This window comes from Lithobates pipiens, unplaced genomic scaffold (genome assembly GCF_037356315.1).
Source record: "Lithobates pipiens isolate NorthernLeopardFrog02 unplaced genomic scaffold, aLitPip1_a1.2 Scaffold_23, whole genome shotgun sequence".
NCBI lineage: Eukaryota > Metazoa > Chordata > Amphibia > Anura > Ranidae > Lithobates > Lithobates pipiens.
In genome coordinates this window covers 153,679,963-153,701,830 of record NW_027507785.1, presented here as the reverse complement: position 1 = coordinate 153,701,830, position 21,868 = coordinate 153,679,963, and the positions used below count along the sequence as shown (strand labels likewise).

Here is a 21,868-nt window from a genome sequence, read left to right as displayed (position 1 = left end):
ATCGTCCACTCTTCTATCCTCCCTACATGAGTTGGAGGAACACGAGGTGGGGGTACGAGTCCCAGCAGAAAAGACCGGCAGAGGCTTCTATTCCCACATCTTTGTGGTCCGCAAATTTTTGGGAAAGTTCAGGCTTATCATGAACCTGAAGCCTCTGAATGTCTCAATTACCTACAGGAGATTCCAGATGGACTCTGTCTACTCGGTGAAGGCGTTTCTTCCCCCGAACTGCTTCATGGCATCAATAGATTTGAAGGACGCCTATACACATCTTAGTCGGAGAGGGCTACCAGAGGTTTTTCAGGCTGGTGGTAAAAACCAGGGAAGGGATGTTCCATTTAAAGTTCGGGGCACTCCCCTTTGGGCTATCCTCTTCCCCCCGCATCTTTACCAAAGTCATGGTGGAGGTCTTGGCCTTCCTGCGGCTCAGAGGCCTCTCAGCAGTCAAATACTTGGACAATCTACTCTTCCCTGTAGCAGTTGTCCCAGGATCTACAGGTAGCAGGAGACATCCTACAAAACTTGGGGTGGCTCTTGAACCAGGAAAAATGCAGTTTGGTTCCATCCCAAAAGGTCACCTTCCTGGGCTACGTTTTAGATTCAACAGATTCAACAAAGCAAAAGGTTTTCCTTCCCTTAGAGAATATCCAGAATGGGGACAAAGCAATGTTGTTGTTTCAGGGCGTGTTAGATTCAACAGATTCAACAAAGCAAAAGGTTTTCCTTCCCTTAGAGAATATCCAGAATGGGGACAAAGCAATGTTGTTGCTTCAGGGCAGCCGTCAGCTTTTCTTACTGAGACCTATGTCGGGCGGCACAGTGGTGTAGTGGTTAGCACTCTCACCTAGCAGTAAAAAGGGATGCTGGTTCAAATCCCAACCACGACACTACCTGCTTGGAGTTTGCATGTTCTCCCTGTGCCTGCGTGGGTTTCCTCCAGGTACTCCGGTTTCCTCCCACACTCCAAAGACATGCAGGTAGGTTATTTGGCTGCTGTCCAAAATTGGCCCTAGTATATGAATGGGGACCTTAGATTGTGGGCTCCTTGAGGGTAGGGACCGATGTAAGTGTGCAATGTACAGGGATAGGGACAATTGTAGACACTCACTCAGGTTGAACTGGATGGACTGCTGTCTTTATTCAACCTTACTAACTATGTAACCATGTCTTACTAACATTCACACTCCCAGCAGTACAGTGGGCAGGGCTGCACTCTCGCCTTCTACAACTGTTTATCCTGAGGGTTTGGGACCACAGTCAAGGGTCTCTGACTCTCTGGACTCTCTGATATCTGTGCCGAGTCAGGTCAAGAGGTCCCTTTGGTGGTGGAGAAAGGTGTTCAATCTTTCACAGGGCCTGGAGTGGGTCCTACCAGTCTCCAGGATGGTCACAACGATGCGAGCGGCACAGGTTGGGGGCCACACCTAGATTCTGGGATGGTACTTGGGGGAGAGAGGATGCAGAAGAAGTCCACGAATTGGAGGGAACTGAGGGCAATAGTCTTGACACTCAGAGCCTTTCAGAGAGAACTCCAGGGACAGCACGTGAGGATCAGTTTGGACAACTCAGCAGTGGCTGATACCAACAGGCAAGGGGGTACCAGGAGCAGGGCCTTGTGGGTCCTGGCTGAATCCATCCTCAGGTGGGCCGAAACGAACGGTCTATCCCTCTCGACGGTACATTTGAAGGGGGAACAAAACCAGGTAGCATACTTTCTCAGCAGGAAGATGCTGACGAAGGGCGACTGGGATTTGAACCAGGACATCTTTGAGATGGTCACTCCAAAGTGGAGAGTACCTTGTGTGGACCTTTTCACTTTGAGGCAGAACACAGAAGTGCATCTTTTCTTTTCCCTGAACAGATGGGAAAGGGCGGTCGGGGTGGATGCATTGGCTCAGAGCTGATGTTTCTCCAGGTATTATGCTGATTCCAGCAGTTCTGAAAAAGTTTTAGTCGGAAGACACAACTCTCATTCTGGAGGATCTTCTCTCTCAGGGGCCGATCTGTTTTCCCCAGGTGGAGTGATGGAATCTCGCAGCGTAGCTACTGAGGAGGAATTGCTGAAGGGCAAGGGCTTCTTGGATCGGTTAGTGGTGACTCTCCTAAGTTACAGAAAAAGGGAGACGCAAGCTATCTATCTAAAGGTGTGGAGACATTTCAATAGCTGGCACACAGAAAGCTCCTTCGATGTACACAGTTCTGTAGCAGTGTTGGAATTTCAGAAGCGGACAAAGGGTTAGCCATTAGTACCTTGAAAGGACAGGTATCTTTCCTGAGCATTTTCCTTTTATTAGAGCCTTGGATAGCTACGTTTTTCAAAGCCTTAGGCAGACAGAAACCAGTCAGAATCCCCACCTTTGCCACGTGGGATCTTTCTTTAGATTTACAGGCCCTTACAGGGGAACCTTTTGAGCCGTTTGGGTCCTGTACGTTAAAATTGGTCACCCTCAAAACGTTGTTTTTGGTGGCGATCACCACGGCAAGAAGAGTGAGTGAACTCAAAGCCCTCTCTATTAGGGCACCCTTTTTTCAGGTTTTCCCGGATCTCGTGATTTTTAAAACCGATCCGACCTTTTGCCAAATTTGGCCTCTAGGTTTCAAAGAGGCTAAGAAATTATTTTACTTACCTTCTGTTCGAGTCCTGTAAGGGAACAGGAACAGGAAGATATTTTTCATAAATTGGACGTTAACGGTTTAGGAAATCTGATTCTTTTTTATGTTATTTTCAGGGGCTAGGAAAGGGTCTAGAGCCTCTAGATGTACAATAACCAGATGGTTGAGGTTGGCCATTAGTCAGGCTTATGTGGTCTGGGGGTTGGAGCGCCCGGAGGTTATTAAGGCACATTCCACCAGGGCAATGGTGACTTCTCAAGCAGAGTGGGCTGGTGTACTTCTCCAGAGTAGATCTGTAGGGCTGCAACATGGTCCAGTTTTGCCATGTTTGTGACGCACTACAGGTTGGATCTGCTGTCAGCCAAAGACAAGGCCTTTGGGCGTAAAGTGCTGCAGGCAGTAGTCCCACCCTAAGATAAGGTGCTTTCTTATGATGACTGTCCTGAAAGATGAATGGGGGAAAAAAACTGAGTTACTTACCGGTAACATCCTTTTCCAGGAGTCTTTCAGGACAGCACCAGTACCCACTCAAATTGTTGGCTATCTATGAGAACTCATTGCATGAGATCGTCAGGTAAGATAAAGGTTAGTATGATGTATTCCTGTGTCTCCCCAGCTGGCCAGAGGTACTCATGAAGAACAGAGATGCCAGCGGGACAGTGAGTTTAAATCTAGGTTTAAATCTTGAATTGGAAGGCAGTGTTTCCTGAGAGGGGAGGAGCCATTGTCTCTCTCTATGGTGTCTGTCCTTAAAGACTCCTGGAAAAGAATGTTACCAAAAAATAACTGTTTTTCCAGTCATGGCTCTGACAGTGTTCTGTGTCCTGACTGGGCAAACCCTTCATTGTTTCAGACAATCAAAGCTTCCAATGCACTGTGCGGCACAGTGCATTGTGTGGTGCTCGGTGGGCCAAGCGGTCTAACACCTCAACAATTCGGGTGTTCACTGAACAGGCGAACAGCCAATGTTTGCCCCAAGCATGAATTTGGGCCGAACATTGGCTGTTTGCCCATTCGGCGAACCATAGTAGGTGTCCTTGAGAGACAGTATTTTGTAGTGTTTTTATGCCATGGTTGGCCTAGATGAATGGATCCGGAGTGGTGGAGGTGTGGAGGTCTAGGATCCCCCCAGAGAGTGGTATATGGGGCCCATACATCTGAGGCTCCTGGTTTGTTACTGACTTGTCTCCAAACCCAGAGAGTGGTCTTTATAGGAACTTTTATATTGGGGTTAGAACTAGGGCCTCAAAACACAAAGTTACTGAGTTCAGAGTATGAGCCCAACAGAGCAACCTCCAGGGGGACTGCTGGGTTGTCCACCACCTGAGAGAACCATCAAGAAACAGTCACCACGTTGCAGCCCAATAATACTTCTGAAAACACAGGAGGACTGTTGCTGATCCAAATCTAGGGTTGTAAATTCAATAACCCCAAGGTAAGAGTCTAGGTCGGACATGGAGTATTGGACCCCAGAGGAGTAGAGTGTCTTATAGAACAGTGCAAAGTGTGCATTAATAGCTGCATGATCAGATAGGAGAATGGCATTCTCGTCATGTAAGCTATCTATGGTGACCCCAGTAGATAGTTCTTTAGAGAGCCAAGCTAAGAGATGTCCCTTCTGCTGCATCTGGTGGAATTGTTGTTTCCTAGCAGTCACAAGACTATAGCTGACAGTGTAGACTCCTGCATTGCCTGACCCTGAGGATGATTCCGAGCAGAAGACGCTTGCCGAAATCTTTCAGGCAATTGATAAATGTACTACCTTGGTAAATACCCTTAACCACTTGCTTACTGGGCACTTAAACCCCCCTCAGTCCCAGACCAATTTTCAGCTTTCAGCGCTGATGCACTTTGAATGACAATTGCGCGGGCATACAACACTGTACCCAAATGAAATTTTTATAATTTTTTTCCCACAAATAGAGCTTTCTTTTGGTGGTATTTAGTTACAGCTCGGAGTTTTATTTTTTGCTAAACAAACAAAAAAAGATGCAAAAAAATAAAAATAAATAAATCATGTTTTAATAGTTTGTTATAAAATTTTGCAAACGGGTAATTTTTCTCCTTCATTGAAGTGCGCTGATTAGGCGGCACTGATGGCTGCATTGGTGGGCACTGATGGGCTGCATTGGTGGGCACTGATGGGCTGCATTGGTGGGCACTGATGGGCTGCACTGGTGGGCACTGATGGGCTGCACTGGTGGGCACTGATAGGCATAGTTAAGGCGGCACTAATAGGCACAGATAAGGCAGCACCGATGGGCACAGATAAGGCGGCACTGATGGGCAAAGATGGGCACATAAGATGGCACGGATGGGTGGCACAGATGGGTGGCACGGATGGGTGGCACGGATGGGCACTGATAGGTACCACAGATAGATGGGACTGATGGGCACTGATAGGTGGCACTGATAGGTGGCTCTGATAGGTGGCACTGCTGGGCACTGATGGGCGGCACTGCTGGGCACTGATGGGCGGCACTGCTGGGCACTGATGGGCGGCACTGGGGTGCAGCACCTTTGAGGCAGATTGGGTGGCACTGTGGGTGGCACTGTGGGGTGGCACTGTGGGTGGCACTGTGGGTGGCACTGTGGGCACTATGGGCACTGACGGGGGGCACTTTTGCGTTTTATTTTACTTCAGGATGGCACTGCGGGAGGCAGGTGGGCACTGGCAGGTGGTCCCTTGTATTGATGGCCGTGATCAGGACTGATGTCCCGATCACGGCCGCCGGTGATCGGCTTTTTTTTTTTCTCCTCGCGCTGTCAGCGCGAGGAGGAATAATAGCCGATTACCGGCTCCGTTCTATCACATGATCAGCTGTCATTGGCTGACAGCTGATCACGTGATAAGGGGTCGGGATCGACCCCTTGCACGGATCGGTGATCAGGCGAGTCTCACGGACTCGCCGATCACAGAGCGCGCCGCGCGCGCCCCTCAGGGGGCGCGCAGGCCGCTCGTATCCGGGACGACGTCAATAGACGTCGTCCCGGAAATGTAGGTCCGCGCTGTTGCCGTCATTTGGCAATAGCGCGGATCTGTAGTGGTTAAAGATCAATTTGGGGGACTGAGGGAGGAAGTGTCCCTACTGCGACAAGACCTACAGAAGATCAGAGAGAGGATAACAGTGGCAGAAAGTTGTGTAAGTGACATTGAAGATCAGCTGCCGTCAAATTAATATTTGTATAGTGAGCCTACATAAAAAAGCTGAAGAGAAGGACCCCACAGTCTTAAAAGAAAATTGGCTCATGAAGCTATTCATTAAAGATGCATTTTCACAATTTTTCACTTTTGATAGGGCCCACCACACACCAGCTTGTCCACCTCAGACAGGAGGTCCCTCCAGGCCTGTACTAGCACAAATACTTCACTGTCGAGACGGGAGGCATCAACGTTGGTTTGTGTCAACATACGGTTTAGCGACGCTAGAGTGTCCTCTTATCCGGTTTTCTCTGTGGAGGTGCAATGCCACAAAGCCAAGTTTACTGAGGTTAAAAAGGCATCTACAATTATCCTATGCAATACTGTATCTGGCAAAGCTATAGGTCATGGCGAGAGGTCAGGCACATTTCTTCGAATCTGCAAAGGAGGCTTCAACCTGGCTCGATTGCAATGAGCAAGCCCTCCGCCACCAACATGCTAATGACAGTGATTGATCCTTAAAATGTCCCTTCCCTGTTTTGGCAGTAACCTGCGCTTCATTCTGATTTTTAGTATGCCTTTCTTGTCACGGTACTACTTACAGTGAGCCCACAGGCAGCAGGTGACACAGGATCCCCCAGGGCATGATGTCTAAGGACCAGCTGGTATTCTGCCAGGGACCCCCTTACGAGGTTTTGGGCTTAGCTGCATGCTGACCCCAGGTCACGACCCCCGGGTTCACCCTGCTCACTAGGGATGTACCAGAAGACACTGTCAGACAAGGATGGATGGATGAAGCAAAGGAAAGCCGGATAGCGAGCCAAGGTCAGGGCGGGCTGCATACAACGTAATCAGAACAAGTCGAGTCGGTACACAAGAGATCAGTTCACGAGAGGTCAGGTTAAGGCAGGTTACACGAAGGGAGCTCAGAAACAAATGTTGCTCAAGCAACCGGAGTTGGTCTGAGAGGGATTTAAACAGAGAAGCACATGAGGGGCTGGACAGGAAGTAGCAGGAAGGAATCCTATATTAAGCAACAGGTGGAGCCCGCGACACCCATAGCTGCAGAGTGCAGCAGATCTGAACACAAGCTAGTGGAACTACAGGTGGCAGCCGGCCTACAGCAGTAAAGGTGCAACACAGATCAGCTCCGCAGCTGATCTGTGACATTTCTCTGTTGTTCTCTGGCTGGGAGACATAACTATGCAGTCCAAGCTGTGAGCTACAGTTTGCAGTAGCAAACTGATCATCTACATGTATTTGGATGCTTTTTCTAGAAACCTGGGCTGCCCTGTTGGCAGCTACTACACCTGCTTGTTCCCTTTTCTTTTTTGTTCTGGTTTGGATTTTTTCCCTTTTTTTACTAGCTCTATTAGAGATTCCCTATTAAGGGATGACACAGTTGTGTCTTTACGTTGCCTTGCATTGCTGACAGTCTTTCCTAACTTGAATGGATGCTCTATGCCAGTGTTTCTCAACTCCAGTCCCCAAGGTGCCCCAACAGGTCATGTTTTCAGGATTTCCATTGATTTGCACAGGTGATTTGATCAGTTTCACTGCCTTAGTAATTACCACAGCCATTTCATCTGAGGGAAATCCTGAAAACATGACCTGTTGGGGCGCCTAGAGGACTGGAGTTAAGAAACACTGTTCTATGCCATCTAGGATTTGCTAGCCGTAAATGCTTTCTGCATTACTACACTACCTGTGTTGGGGGATGCTGTTCCCACAATGGTCTACATACTGCCTGAATATATCATCTAATGTGCTACTGCCTTCTTCATAAACCTACAGTCCTCCATGACAAAGGTTCCAGTGGTGTCTTGGAACATTAGGGCTATCCACACTCCCCTTAAACGTACCATGATTTTCTCGTGTCTAACTAAGTTTCACCCTGCCATATTTTGCTTTCAAGAAATGTATTTACCTAATCATACCCAGTGTTGTCTCATTAAACTTCCAGGAATACGATGTTGGTAGTAGACTCTAAAGGACGCTTTGTATTTTTACACTGCCATATAGATGTTTTGCAATGCATATTGGCCTGTATATGTATATATATATATATATTTTTTTTTTTTTCTTCCACCTTTTGCTATGGCTTCCAATGTTCTTCTTGGCTGGGAAGCCAGCTCTCCCGTTACTTATAGTTGGAGATTTTTAACTGTTGTCTAAACCCCACTCTTGACAGACATACGGCTCTGCAGACCTCTGCTCATTTGAAGGGTACTCCCTGGGTGAGGTTATTGCAAGAGGTGGGCTGGGTGGATGTCTGCAAATTTCAAAATCCTCTCATCAAATAATTCTTGTGTTTTTTCTAAAGTCTCATGGCACTCTTGTTGGGATCGGCCTTGGTATGGGTAACTCGTGTGTGCTTCCATTTGTTTCAGAGGTTGTCTATAGGCCTCTTAGCGTCCCTCTGGGCATGCTGACAATCCGAAGGTTTTCTGCATCGTTATAAACAAAAAATGTGTAGCGCTGAGGCATGTAATAGCCATATGAAATAATGGATAAAAATCCCAAAATAAACAATGTGCAATGTGCAAATAAAAGTCCAGTGGCCAGTGTAAAACTGGTAAAGAGTCTGCCTGGAAGATTTAAATCCGGATGGAAATCCACAGTAATGTCTCATGCGCATTATTGTTTGTTTTGGGATTTTTATCCATTATTTCATATGGCTATTACATGCCTCAGTGCTACACATTTTTTGATTATATCTGTATGGCTTTGTTTGATTGTTAGCTGCTACAGAAAACTATTTTATTTTCTATATCACCCCCATTTTTCAGGTTTAGCGTAATGTTATCCCCCCTTTTTTCTGCATTGTTAGCTTTGTATTTTAGCTCTTTCACCTTCTGTTGGAGGATGTGTGCGGCAGTAGTATTCCTTCATATAGAATCCTCTGGATCCCCAATTCGGTGCTTAGCTTCACCCATCTAGTCACAGTACTTATCCATGTCTCACCAAAGGAGCCCCATATCTGTCTGTAAGAGGTCCATTTTAGAGGTAAGAGAGGCCTAGCAGGTGTTAATTGCCTGCAAAGTGCGGTGAAGTTCTGCTGATCAAGAGCAGTAGAGTCTGAGGACTCTGTGTCACCATGTTGGATCTCCCTGCTGTGTAATTTTCCCATTGCAATGTGCACGGCTTTAGTTGTTGGAGGCCCTTTGCGCCCAGTGGGCAGCTGGCCTCTAATCATCTCTGCCATGTAAAAATAGAGTGATAAGAGGGTCTAGTTGACTCAGTCCCAAGATTCGATAAAATGGTCACTAGCATCACAGCTCAGCTCTTAGTCATCTGCTTCAGTTGCCATCTTGAACACGCACCCCCAAACCACACCCTCCCCCTTTTTTTGCGTATGGACAACGCAATATCCCCATTCCACAGGCCACTAAAACACAAAGCTTATCCATCCTATAGATCAGTGACAGTGAACCTTGGCACCCCAGATGTTTTGGAACTACATTTCTCTTGATGCTCATGCACTCTGCAGTGTAGTTAAGCATCTTGGGGAAATGTAGTTCCAAAACATCTGGGATGCCAAGGTTCGCCATCACTGCTATAGTCAAGAATTGGGAATTCTAAGGATATTGGGGCAGTTGCTGAGGCTGCTCCCTTGATATCCACACCCAAAAATGTTTGTTAAGGGGACTATTGCGGTACTAAATAAATAATTCATAGAAGACTTTGTTATAAAAAATTACAAATAATTTAAAAAGAGCAAAAAAAAATTGAATCCATCAAAGCTTCCATATTGTTAAAATCATATACAACACAATTTAATAAACTACACACAGGTAGCCCCGTAAGGTTTCCATTGAAGAGGGGTATAGAAACGTTTCCTCTACCGGTTTCGCGGCAAACCGCTTCTTCAGGAGGATAGTCTACAGAATAAATAAAAATATTGTCACTGCTATAGATAGAAAAAAGTGGAAATATACTATTCCCTGGTACCTTCCCTGTTTTTATTAACCTCATTTTTACTTGCTATTGGAGAGCAGAAAGAGAGGTGTCAGTCTAACCTCAATAGAGGGTGATATGGGCGAAACAAGTTTGGCCACATTTTTTTACAAGTAGACTTTGCACAATTTGGAATGTGAGAAAAAATACTGTCATTTTTTATTTGTTTTTTGATTTGATAAGAGGGGGTTTGTAGTACCACAAAAAGGTTTATGCTTTGGTACATACAGTCATTCCTGTTGATATTTCAAGTAGAATATACAACTTTGGTTAGTTGAGTTTAAGGAACAGAGTGGTGGATTCATTTGTGTGGAATATAGTACACTATTCAATTTTACTGCTGAAGTAATGGAAGCCTATGCTTTCATACTGCCTCTGGCTGCCCAGCAATGCCTCTACTTTACTCTGCTCTGCCTATCCCTGCCCAGTCCTGCTCTTCTGTGCCCAGCTTGGGTGGAGAGTAAGTCTAAAGGTGGCCATACACGTAGTATGGCCACCTTTAGACTTGCAAAACAGTGGAGTGTGAATCTAAAAGTGGCCATACCTATAGCGATTTCTAATAATTTTTAAGTCCAGGAAATTCATCATCATCTAAAATAGTCAGGGCCAAATTAATGTAGGGGCTATTGGAGCTGCAGCCTAAGGCCCCTACCCTATAATAGGCCCAGCTGCCTAAAAAGAACAGACCATGCATGGAAAGCAATGGGCTGACGGAAAGAGACTCCCACTGACCAGCCCTGCATTCCACGCGTACTGCCTGGGCTGGGTGGTGTGATTAATAATGTGCGCCAAAGGGATCGTCCTTATGGAAGCCTGGTATTCAACTTCCTGTGAAGCTGGACCCTTCCACCTCAACTCAAGGTGTACCATGTGTATGCCAATGCAGGGATCCTACAGAAGCCTATATGACACATGTACCATCTCTGATCTGATCCAGTTGCAGTGCGCTCTGCTGGGCCCCTTTCTACCTTGTTCTACCTTGTTATAGAACTGCAGCAATCAGCAGCTCTACTGAACTAGGAACAGCCATATGATTAATTATGCAAATATACAGCTAGAAGGGGGTGTGGCCTGGTGATTCATGCCTTCATGCACGCCACTACTACATACCTGGGGGACCTGGGGAGCGCCATCGAGGCAAAGACTGATTCATAATGGGGAGCTGGAGTGGGGGTGGGTAAGGGGTATCGTGAAAGAGCTGAGGATGGGGCACACGTCTATATGTTACAATTCACATTATAGATCAATAAAGATGTGCAATATGCTGCAGTGTATATTAGAGTAAATAGACTAACAGGAGTACATTTTGTGTGCTCTGCGCACAAAAAAGCTACAGATTTCCTGCAACCTCTTTTGAGCCATTTGCTATTTACATTCCCTTCCGGCAATTATTGCATGGCATTTCTCAAGGCGGGTTTCCCAATGATGACCACAGTGGATCGTGCCTGGCCAATTAATGTATGTAAAAAAAAAACACTACGATTTTCCATCAGAAGCCTGTGTAGAAGGCTAACAACAAAGGAGCATAGGAGACAGAAATAGGTTGTTTCCGGCCATTTGCAGCACAACCTGCACATGTTGCATCTACCTCTATATCGTGTATACTATATATCATATCTATATTGATTTGTTTTAACAAAAATTTTCATTTTATTTCCATAAAAATGCTCACCAAAATCCTCAGCACCATGGCCAGGATGCTCTTTATCCGGCCATGAAAATATTAAATGGCACACAGTATTGTTCCACACTTTTGCATTCAAATTAATATATCAAAATATAATCTATCAGTTATAAATATAAACAAAATGTAACGTGTTGCAAACATAAATTTTTCCAACCACATCAATCAGATACAGCTTGTCAAACCACTGAGAGAAATGGTTTTAGGAGTATCTGTCTGCAATGTACCTTAAAGGAGAAGTCCAGCCAAAGTTTGTTTGGCTGTACATCTCCTATGGATCACAGGAGTGCAATTTGTTTTGCACTTCTGTGACCTGTTTTCAGCAGAGAGTGGGCTGAAGTCCGCTCTCTGCTGACATCATGGATTTCAGTCCAGGCACTGTGTCATTGCGACAAAGTCTGAATCTGGACTGATACGCGACTCAGCCCCTCAGTGAGGTGCTGAGAGACTGAGCTGGCTGGCCCTGCCCCTCCACAGCACAGTGCTCCAATGAGCGAGCAGGAAGAAGAGCAGAGAGCTGTGACTGACAGTCTGCAGCTCTCTGCTCACGGAGCTCTGAAAACCAAGCGATCAGCGATGTTCTATCGCTCGGGTCTCAGTGCAGAGTCGCCGGGGGACAGATGCAGCATTGGACCAATGCTAAATGATTGTTGTGGGCTGCTGGCGCTACCTCAGGCTGGTGTTAAATCCGAACCTGCCTTAACCATTTATTATCCCTAAAGCCTATATATATATATATATATATATATATATATATATATATTGCACCCGTGTTTAATATTGTATCCCTATTATTGTGATTATACCAAAAAAGGTTTTTTCTTATATCCTTAATCCAACCAAATGTGACTATACACCACTTATGTTAATTACCATAGATAAATTCACTGGGTTCATCACTTATTTCAATAAAGAGCTGAAAACAAAAACCATAACCAAAACACAAAAAATCAAAAAGAACCGAATAATATTCAAACTATGAAAAAAATCCCCATGTATGGGAAGTATAACACCTATACCTCCACTGCACGTGCACAATCCTTGTGCTAATTGTTATTTATACTGTAGAGGCCCCCAAGCCTTAATAACTAGATTTGTGTGTACCACCAAAAGAAATCATAAAAAATGCAACCTTATTCAAAACGAAAAAAATTATAAACAAAAAACAGAAAATGTGTAAAAATAAATGTGAATAGAAACATGTAAAAAAATCATATATATAGTCCAAAGATAGTCTTTCTTCAGGTATTCCCAGATGTACAATTATTTTGCTTCAAGTAACAGAAAGGTGACTTTTGTGATTATGCCTGCTTATTGGTGACTTCCGTGCTCTTTCCCCCTCAAGGGTCCCCACTCACCGAATCCACGCACCCCCTAGGGGGTTACACGCCTGTAATCTGTGTTCCACTTTGAGGATCCCACTGCTTGGCTCTGTCTTCAACAGGTCCTCTCCAGGCTTTTTAAAGGAGATGGGAGAAAAACTCTTTTGTCCGCCAGTAGTTCCTCAAAATGAAAAAAATCCACTCATGGTGTAGTATTTTGGTTTACTAAATACTTAAGTTGGGGGGAAGGGGAGCAAGCTGCAAAAAACTTATTTGGTTTAAAAAAGGTTTTCTTTATAAATATGTATATATGGTGGGAGACTTGTAGCCACTTAAAACATGCTTTATTGCAAAAAAAATCTTAAACTTTTCCATATGCCAAAAAAGTTTCTGCACAACACTTTGTACAAAAAAATTAGATTTTCCACAAAATTGCAATCTATAACAGTTGCACTGCAAATCTGAGTTATTTTTTATATATATAGCGGTCATACACTTCAGAAAATATATAAAAAATCAAAAAAAATAGTAATAATAAAAATATATAAAAAATTGTATAAAAAAGCAACAATACAGTCCTTCTTTATATAATTATGTATAGCAGCGCTGTGCTCAGTCATATGAGGCCTATACCCCTAAGTATACACCCTCCTTCTATGGTGGGGAGCTCTAATCTCTCTTTAGGGGGTACCGTTTTCCAGGCTCTATAAGGCTACTCATATGCTGAATAAAGAATAAAAAATTATTATTGTTTAGCTTTAAATGTTTGGCATCTTTGCACAGACATAAGCAGCAAAATGCAAAGACCACAATGCAAAAACAACACTCCGGTTTGCGGAATCCCTCTGAGCGAGCAGCGTGTGCGCTCCAGCTGCGCTCCAACGGGTCAGGCGCACCGGAAGTGACGTGGTGTGCGTAATGAGCGTAATAAATAATCAGCGCCATTACGCACACCACGTCACTTCCGGTGCGCCTGACCCGTTGGAGCGCAGCTGGAGCGCACGCCGCTCGCTCAGAGGGATTCCGCAAAACCGGAGTGTTGTTTTTGCATTGTGGTCTTTGCATTTTGCTGCTTATGTCTGTGCAAAGATGCCAAACATTTAAAGCTAAACAATAATAATTTTTTATTCTTTATTCAGCATATGAGTAGCCTTATAGAGCCTGGAAAACGGTACCCCCTAAAGAGAGATTAGAGCTCCCCACCATAGAAGGAGGGTGTATACTTAGGGGTATAGGCCTCATATGACTGAGCACAGCGCTGCTATACATAATTACATAAAGAAGGACTGTATTGTTGCTTTTTTATAAATTTTTTTATATATTTTTATTATTACTATTTTTTTTGATTTTTTATATATTTTCTGAAGTGTATGACCGCTATATATATAAAAAAAAATTCAGATTTGCAGTGCAACTGTTATAGATTGCAATTTTGTGGAAAATCTAATTTTTTTGTACAAAGTGTTGTGCAGAAACTTTTTTGGCATATTTTTTTGCAATAAAGCATGTTTTAAGTGGCTACCAGTCTCCCACCATATATACATATTTATAAAAAAAAAACTTTTTTAACCTCCTCGCGCCCGCCCTATGGCCGAATGACGGCAGTAGAGCAGGCGCCTTCGTCCGGGTTGCCGTCCCTGGACGGCGTGATGTTTACTTCCGCAATGCGCGCCGCCGCGGGCGCGCATCGCGGAAGTTCTGTGTTCGCCGTGTCCCCCGGGGACAGGCAAACACAGATCGCTGTAAACGGCCAATCACAGCGGCCGTTTACAGCGTGATCGGCGTATCCAATGGGAGATGATCTCATATGTTTACATATGAGATCATCTCTCAGCGCCGCTCTCCTTCCTCGCACAGACAGTGCGAGAGGGGAGAGATGAACGGCTGCAGCGGCAGCCGTTCTGCCTGTGAAAGAAAAAAAAGTAAAAAAATAAAATAAAGTGCCATCCTCCCCTAGCAGTGCCATCCTCCCCTAGCAGTGCCATCCTCCCCTAGCAGTGCCATCCACCCCCAGCAGTGCCATCCACCCCCAGCAGTGCCATCCACCCCCAGCAGTGCCATCCGCCCCAGTGCCATCTGCCCCAGTGCCATCCGCCCCAGTGCCATCCGCCCCAGTGCTACCTGCCCCCAGTGCCATCCACCCCAGTGCTACCTGCCCCCAGTGCCATCCACCCCAGTGCTACCTGCCCCCAGTGCCATCCACCCCAGTGCCATCCACCCCAGTGCCACCTGCCCCCAGTGCCACGTGTCGTCAGTGCCACATGCCGTCAGTGCCACGTGTCAGTGCCACATAGTGCCATCTGTCATCAGTGCCATGTATCAGTGCCATTTGTCATCAGTGCCACCTGTCAGTGTCACGTGCCATCTGTTGTCAGTGTCACGTGTCATCAATGCCACTTATCAGTGCCATCTGTCATCAGTGTCACGCGTCATTGGTGCCACGTATTAGTGCCATCTGTCACCGGTGGCACGTATTAGTGCCACGTATTAGTGCCACGTGTCATCAGTGCCACGTATTAGTGCCACGTGCCATCAGTGCCACGTATTAGTGCCACGTATTAGTGCCATCTGTCACCGGTGGCACGTATTAGTGCCACGTATTAGTGCCACGTGTCATCAGTGCCACGTATTAGTGCCACGTGCCATCAGTGCCACGTATTAGTGCCACGTGTCATCAGTGCCACGTATTAGTGCCACGTGTCATCAGTGCCACATATTAGTGCCATCGGTCATCAGTGCCACGTGTCATCAGTGCCACGTATAAGTGTCATCATTGCCACGTATCAGTGCCATCTGTCATCAGTGTCACGTGTCATTGTCCTGGTATTTCAAAAGTGTAATAAATAGTCAACAAGTTAGATGTGTAATTTATGCTTCTAGAACACGTGATGGCGCTCCCTGCATGTTGGGCCTCTCTATGTGGCCAGGCTGTGAAAAAGTCCCACACATGTGGTATTGTAATATTCAGGAGGAGTAGCAGAATTTTTTGGGGGGTGTCATTTGTGGTATACACATGCCACGTGAGAGAAATAACCTATTACAATGACAATTTTGTGGAGAAAAATAAAAAAAATGAAAAATCTTCATTTTGCAAAGAATTGTGGGAAAAAAATGACAACATCAAAAAGCTCACCATGCCTCTTACTAAATACCTTGGAATGTCTACTTTCCAAAAAGTGGTCATTTGGGGGGTATTTGTACTTTTCTGACTTGTTCGGGTCACAAGAAGCGAGATAGGCCACCAGTACATCAGATGTGATCAATTTTGTGCGATTCGCACCACAGCTTGTAGACGCTCTAACTTTCACAAAGACCAAATAATATCCACTAATTTGGGTTATTTTTACCAAAGATATGTAGCGGTATAAATTGTGACCAAAATTTATGAAGAAAAATTAATAATTTGCATAATTTTGTCACAGAAACAAAGAAATATGCGTTTTTTTTCAAAATTTTCGGTCTTTTTTCATTTATAGCGCAAAAAATAAAAACCCCAGAGGTGATCAAATACCACCAAAAGAAAGCTCTATTTGTGGGAAAAAAAGGACAAAAAATTCATTTGGGTACAGTGTTGCATGACTGAGTAATTGTCATTCAAATTGTGAGAGCACCGAAAGCTGAAAATTGGTCTGGGCAGAATGGTGTTTAAGTGCCCAGTAAGCAAGTGGTTAAACCAAAGAAGTTTTTTTAGGTTGCTCCCCTTCCCCCCAACTTAAGTATTTAGTAAACCAAAATACTACACCATGAGTGGATTTTTTTCATTTTGAGGAACTACTGGCGGACAAAAGAGTTTTTCTCCCATCTCCTTTAAAAAGCCTGGAGAGGACCTGTTGAAGACAGAGCCAAGCAGTGGGATCCTCAATAAAGTGGAACACAGATTACAGGCGTGTAACCCCCTAGGGGGTGCGTGGATTCGGTGAGTGGGGACCCTTGAGGGGGAAAGAGCACGGAAGTCACCAATAAGCAGGCATAATCACAAAAGTCACCTTTCTGTTACTTGAAGCAAAATAATTGTACATCTGGGAATACCTGAAGAAAGACTATCTTTACTATATATATGATTTTTTTACATGTTTCTATTCACATTTATTTTTACACATTTTCTGTTTTTTGTTTATAATTTTTTTCGTTTTGAATAAGGTTGCATTTTTTATGATTTCTTTTGGTGGTACACACAAATCTAGTTATTAAGGCTTGGGGGCCTCTACAGTATAAATAACAATTAGCACAAGGATTGTGCACGTGCAGTGGAGGTATAGGTGTTATACTTCCCATACATGGGGATTTTTTTCACCATCACAGAATAGTTTGAATATTATTCGGTTCTTTTTGATTTTTTGTGTTTTGGTTATGGTTTTTGTTTTCAGCTCTTTATTGAAATAAGTGATGAACCCAGTGAATTTATCTATCTTTATCTTAACATAAGTGGCGTATAGTCACATTTGGTTGGATTAAGGATATAAGAAAAAACCTTTTTTGGTATAATCACAATAATAGGGATACAATATTAAACACGGGTGCAATATATATATATAGGCTTTAGGGATAATAAATGGTTAAGGCAGGTTCGGATTTAACACCAGCCTGAGGTAGCGCCAGCAGCCCACAACAATCATTTAATTTTCAAGCCCAGGTTGTTTAATGCAGCCTGTGGTTTTCAGGGAGGCAGCAACCTCATAAAAACAATTAAATTTCTATATTTTGCGAAATTAATAACAAACTATTAAGAGAAAAAGGATCTGGGGGTACATAAATATTCATATATATCACTGTTTGATTGTGGCCTATCCCTTAAGCGCGGCTTTTTTTGCATAATTGGACCAATGCTGCATCCACTGAGGCAAGTACAATTCCGGAAAAAAAAAAGCTTTTTACTTCTCTTTTTAAGCCTTCACACAGACAGGGAGCACAGAATCTTTGCTGACTACCGTGATCAGTCCCAGCAGAGGAGAGGGACTTATTTAGCCTTTTAGCTTATGTAAATAAATAAGAGCAGCTGCTTTGTGTCCCACTTCTATGTTGTATTACATGTCCATGCCCATGTTGGGCATTGTTTGAAAATTAATAAAATTTATATTTGGAAAAAAAAAAAAAAATAAGAGCAGCTGTCATGAAGAGTGCTGTGTAAATCTGGCCATACCCTAGCCAAATTTAATTTAAAAATATTTTGGTAATGTTTATATATTTTTTTCTAATGGTTAGTGGGGCCAAATCTACGTTCGTTCTTTACGGTAGTGATGAGAAAATTTGAAGGGGCAGGATGAAATTTTTTTCTCAGACAAACAGATTTCGAACAGCTTATGTTTTCATATGGGAAATTCCATCCATACCAAAACCAAATTTTAAAAGCAAACTAAATTTTGAAGTACATGTGTACTTTCGAATAACATTCGTCAAGTCCCAACTTTAGAGGATCTTACTAGACTTGTTTCAGAAATTCCAAAGTGAGGCAAAGGGATGCTGTTGGCTATATGTGCCAGCAATGACAGGGAATTTCTCTGCTCCTCTGTCACCACCCACACATCTGCCCACAGCATCTTTAATTTCAAAAACCTCCCTACCTACTGTATGTACAGTGCCTTGCAAAAGTATTCACCCCGTTGGCTTTTTACCTATTTTGTTACATTACAGCCTTTAGTTCAATTTTTTTTTAAATCTAAATTATATGTGATGGATCAGAACACAATAGTCTAAGTTGGTGAAGTAAAATTTGAAAAATATATACAGTATATAAAACCATTTTTCAGAAAAAATAAAAAAAATTATAATTGGCATGTGCGTATGTGTTCACCGCCTTTGTTATGAAGCCCATAAAAAGCTCTGGTGCAACCAATTACCTTCAGAAGTCACATAATTAGTGAAATGATATCCACCTGTGTGCAATCTAAGTTTCACATGATCTGTTATTACATATATACACCCATGAAAACCAAGAAACTCTCCAAACAAGTAAGGGAAAATGTTGTTGAGAAGCACAAGTCAGGATTAGGTTATAAAAAAATCCAAATCTTTGATGATGCCTAGGAGCACCATCAAATCTATCATAACCAAATGGAAAGAACGTGGCACAACAGCAAACCTGCCAAGAGATGGTCACACACCAAAACCCAAGACTGGGCAAGGAGGGCATTAATCAGAGAGGCAGCACAGAGACCTAAGGTAACCCTGGAGGAGCTGCAGAGTTCCACAGCAAAGACTGAAGTATCTGTACATAGGACGACAATAAGCCATACGCTCCATAGAGTTGGGCTTTATGGCAGAGTGGCCGGAAGAAAGCCATTACTTTCAGCAAAAAACAAAATGCCACGTTTTGAGTTTGCGAAAAGGCATGTGGGAGACTCCCAAAATGTATGGAGAAAGGTGCTCTGGTCCGATGAGACTAAAATTTTACTTTTTGGCCATCAAACAAAACACTATGGCACAAACCCTACACATCACCCAAAGAACACCATCCCCACAGTGAAACATGGTGGTGGCAGCATCATGCTGTGAGAATGTTTTTCAACAGTAAGGACTGGGAAGCTGGTCAGAGTTGAGGGAAAAATGGATGGTGCTAAATACAGGGATATTCCTGAGCAAAACCAGTACCACTCCGTGTGTGATTTGAGGCTAGGACGGAGGGTCACCTTCCAGCAGGACAATGACCCCAAACACACTGCTAAAGCAACACTTAAGTGGTTTAAGGGGGAAACATGTAAATGTGTTGGAATGGCTAGTCAAAGCCCAGACTTCAATCCAATAGAAAATCGGTGATCAGATTTAAATATTGCTGTTCACAAGCACAAACCATCTAACTTGAATTAGCTGGAGCAGTTTTGCAAGGAGGAATGGGCAAAATTCCCAATGGTAAGATGTGGCAAGCTCATAGAGACTTATCCAAAGCGACTTGGAGCAAAAGGTGGCTCTACAAAGTATTGACTTTAGGGGAGTGAATAGGTATACACATTTATTTTTTCTGTTATTTTGTCCTATTTTTTTGCTTCACAATAAAAAAAAAAGTCTTCAAAGTTGTGGGCATGTTCTGTAAATTAAATGATGCAAATCCTCAAACAATCCATGTTAATTCCAGTTTATGAGGCAACAAAACACAAAAAATGCCAAGGGGGATGAATATGTTTGCAAAGCACTGTAGGAATGCACTTCTTGAAATATTTAGTATTAGCTTTATGTCATTTAGGAAATTACATAGTTTTGCCTGCAAACCCCTCTTATGGGCTGCTGCTGCCACAAAGATTTTTTGGAGCAGGAGGTGCCATTTTTTTTGGAGCAGGAGGTATGTACAGTATCTGGAGTTCAGCTTTAAAAACTATTGTGTGGCTTTACCCTTGTTTGTATGCTAATCATATTCATATGCTAATAACCTGTATATTTGTAGGTGGTGTTCCGAGCTGGTGAAGGAGCTTTGCAGGTACTACCACCCCTGGTAGATGTTATCCCCGAGGCTCGCTTAAATTTGGTGATTTACTACCTTCGGCAAGGTAATTTTGATCTTTAAACTGTATACACAAATAACGAAATTCAAGTACCTTTTGGTCTTTGGAATAGGCATTGGCACGAAATGGTCAGAACAGGACACTGGTAAAAGTATAAGAGAAAAATTAGCTAATCTAAACTGTGGAATCTTTAAAACAGATAAAGTAGCATGCACAGCACATCCTAATGGTGTAACTATTGCGCCACTTTAGTTTCAGTACACCAAGTATTAAAACATGAAATGTGCTTTATTTTGTGGGCACAAAGAACAAAAAATTTTAATGGTAGAATAATTAGTTGTAAATTTTTTACATCTTTAATTATGGGCATAAATTAAACATAGCCAAAAATGTTTCTAAGGTAACAGCACTGTATGCACGCAGCTGTTTGTTTTAAAATGTGTCTGTAAATAGCAGTTCCAGACTTGACCCGGCCTATGCATGGGTTCTTAACGTCTGCCCAAATCTAGGTTAAGCCCCACCCATGTGATTTAACTGTTAAATGACAAGGTCATCACATAAATGAGAATGGTTTAATTTTGACATCAACCTGGTTTAATTTTGTCAAAATTATAGGCCCTATGTAAAGCCTAGGACACAAGGGATACACAGACATATAGACTGATTTGAACACTACTACTTAAAAGCTGATTTCAAAAGAAAAGCAGATACCACTATCTGTGGTAAAACGACAGTGTTTACACCACACTGCACTGTGCATTTTACGAGTCATTCAAAATGAGCAGAGTGGCGTGTGAGGCCTGCAGTGTTCCACCTAGTTTTCCCTACTTAACTTGCTACTGAAAACACTGTGTGAATGGTGGAGTGAGAGGCAATAGACATTTCCACTAGTACACCTGTTTTGTAGAGGAATTGTCCTTTATTTAGACATCAGTGAAAATGATATTGCCAACCAGTATTTTGACTGCACATAGACCATTTTTCAAAGCACAATTATATATACAGTGTCTTGAAAAAGTATTCATACCCCTTGACATTTTCCATATTTTGTCATGTTGCAACCAAAAAATTTATTTTATTGGGATTTTATGTGATAGACCAAAACACAGTGGCACATAATTTTGAAATGGAAGTAAAATGATAAATGGTTTTCAATTTTTTTTACACAGAAATATCTGAAAAGTGTGGTGTGCATTTGTATTTGACACCCCTGAGTTAATACTTTGTAGAACCACCTTTTTGCTGCAAGTCTTTTTGTGTGTATATCTAGTTTTGCAAATCTAGATCACAACATTTTTGCAAAATCACTCAAGCTCTGTCAGACTGGATGAAGAACATCTGTGAACAGCAATTTTTAAGTCTTGCCACAAATTCTCAATTGGATTTAGGTCTGGACTTTGACTGGTAATTTCTAACAAATTAATATTTTTTTCATCTAAAACATTCCATTGTAGCTCTGGCTGTATGTTTAGGGTCCTTATCCTGCTAAAAGGTGAATCTCCCCACCAGTTTCAAATCTTTTGCAGACTTTAACAAGTTTTCTTCTAAGAATGCCCTTTATTTGGCTCCATCCATCAACTCTGACCAGCTTCCCTTTCCCTGCTGAAGAAAAGCATCTGCACAACATGATGCTGCCGTCACCATGTTTCACCATGTGTTCAGGGTGATGTGCAGTGTTAGTTTTCCACCCCACATAGCATTTTGGACTCATCAGACC

The 21,868-nt window shown here is 43.2% G+C and overlaps 1 protein-coding gene across 2 annotated transcripts in view; it reads left to right on the top strand.

The window, feature by feature from the left end:
• IFT56 (intraflagellar transport 56) overlaps positions 1-21,868 on the top strand; it is an 872,526-nt gene that overhangs the window by 367,675 nt on the left and 482,983 nt on the right. For both annotated transcript variants that reach the window (XM_077452501.1, XM_077452500.1), the window contains exon 9: positions 20,094-20,196. In XM_077452501.1, coding sequence (XP_077308627.1) covers positions 20,094-20,196 — 103 coding nt within the window. The remainder of the gene's footprint in view (positions 1-20,093; positions 20,197-21,868) is intronic.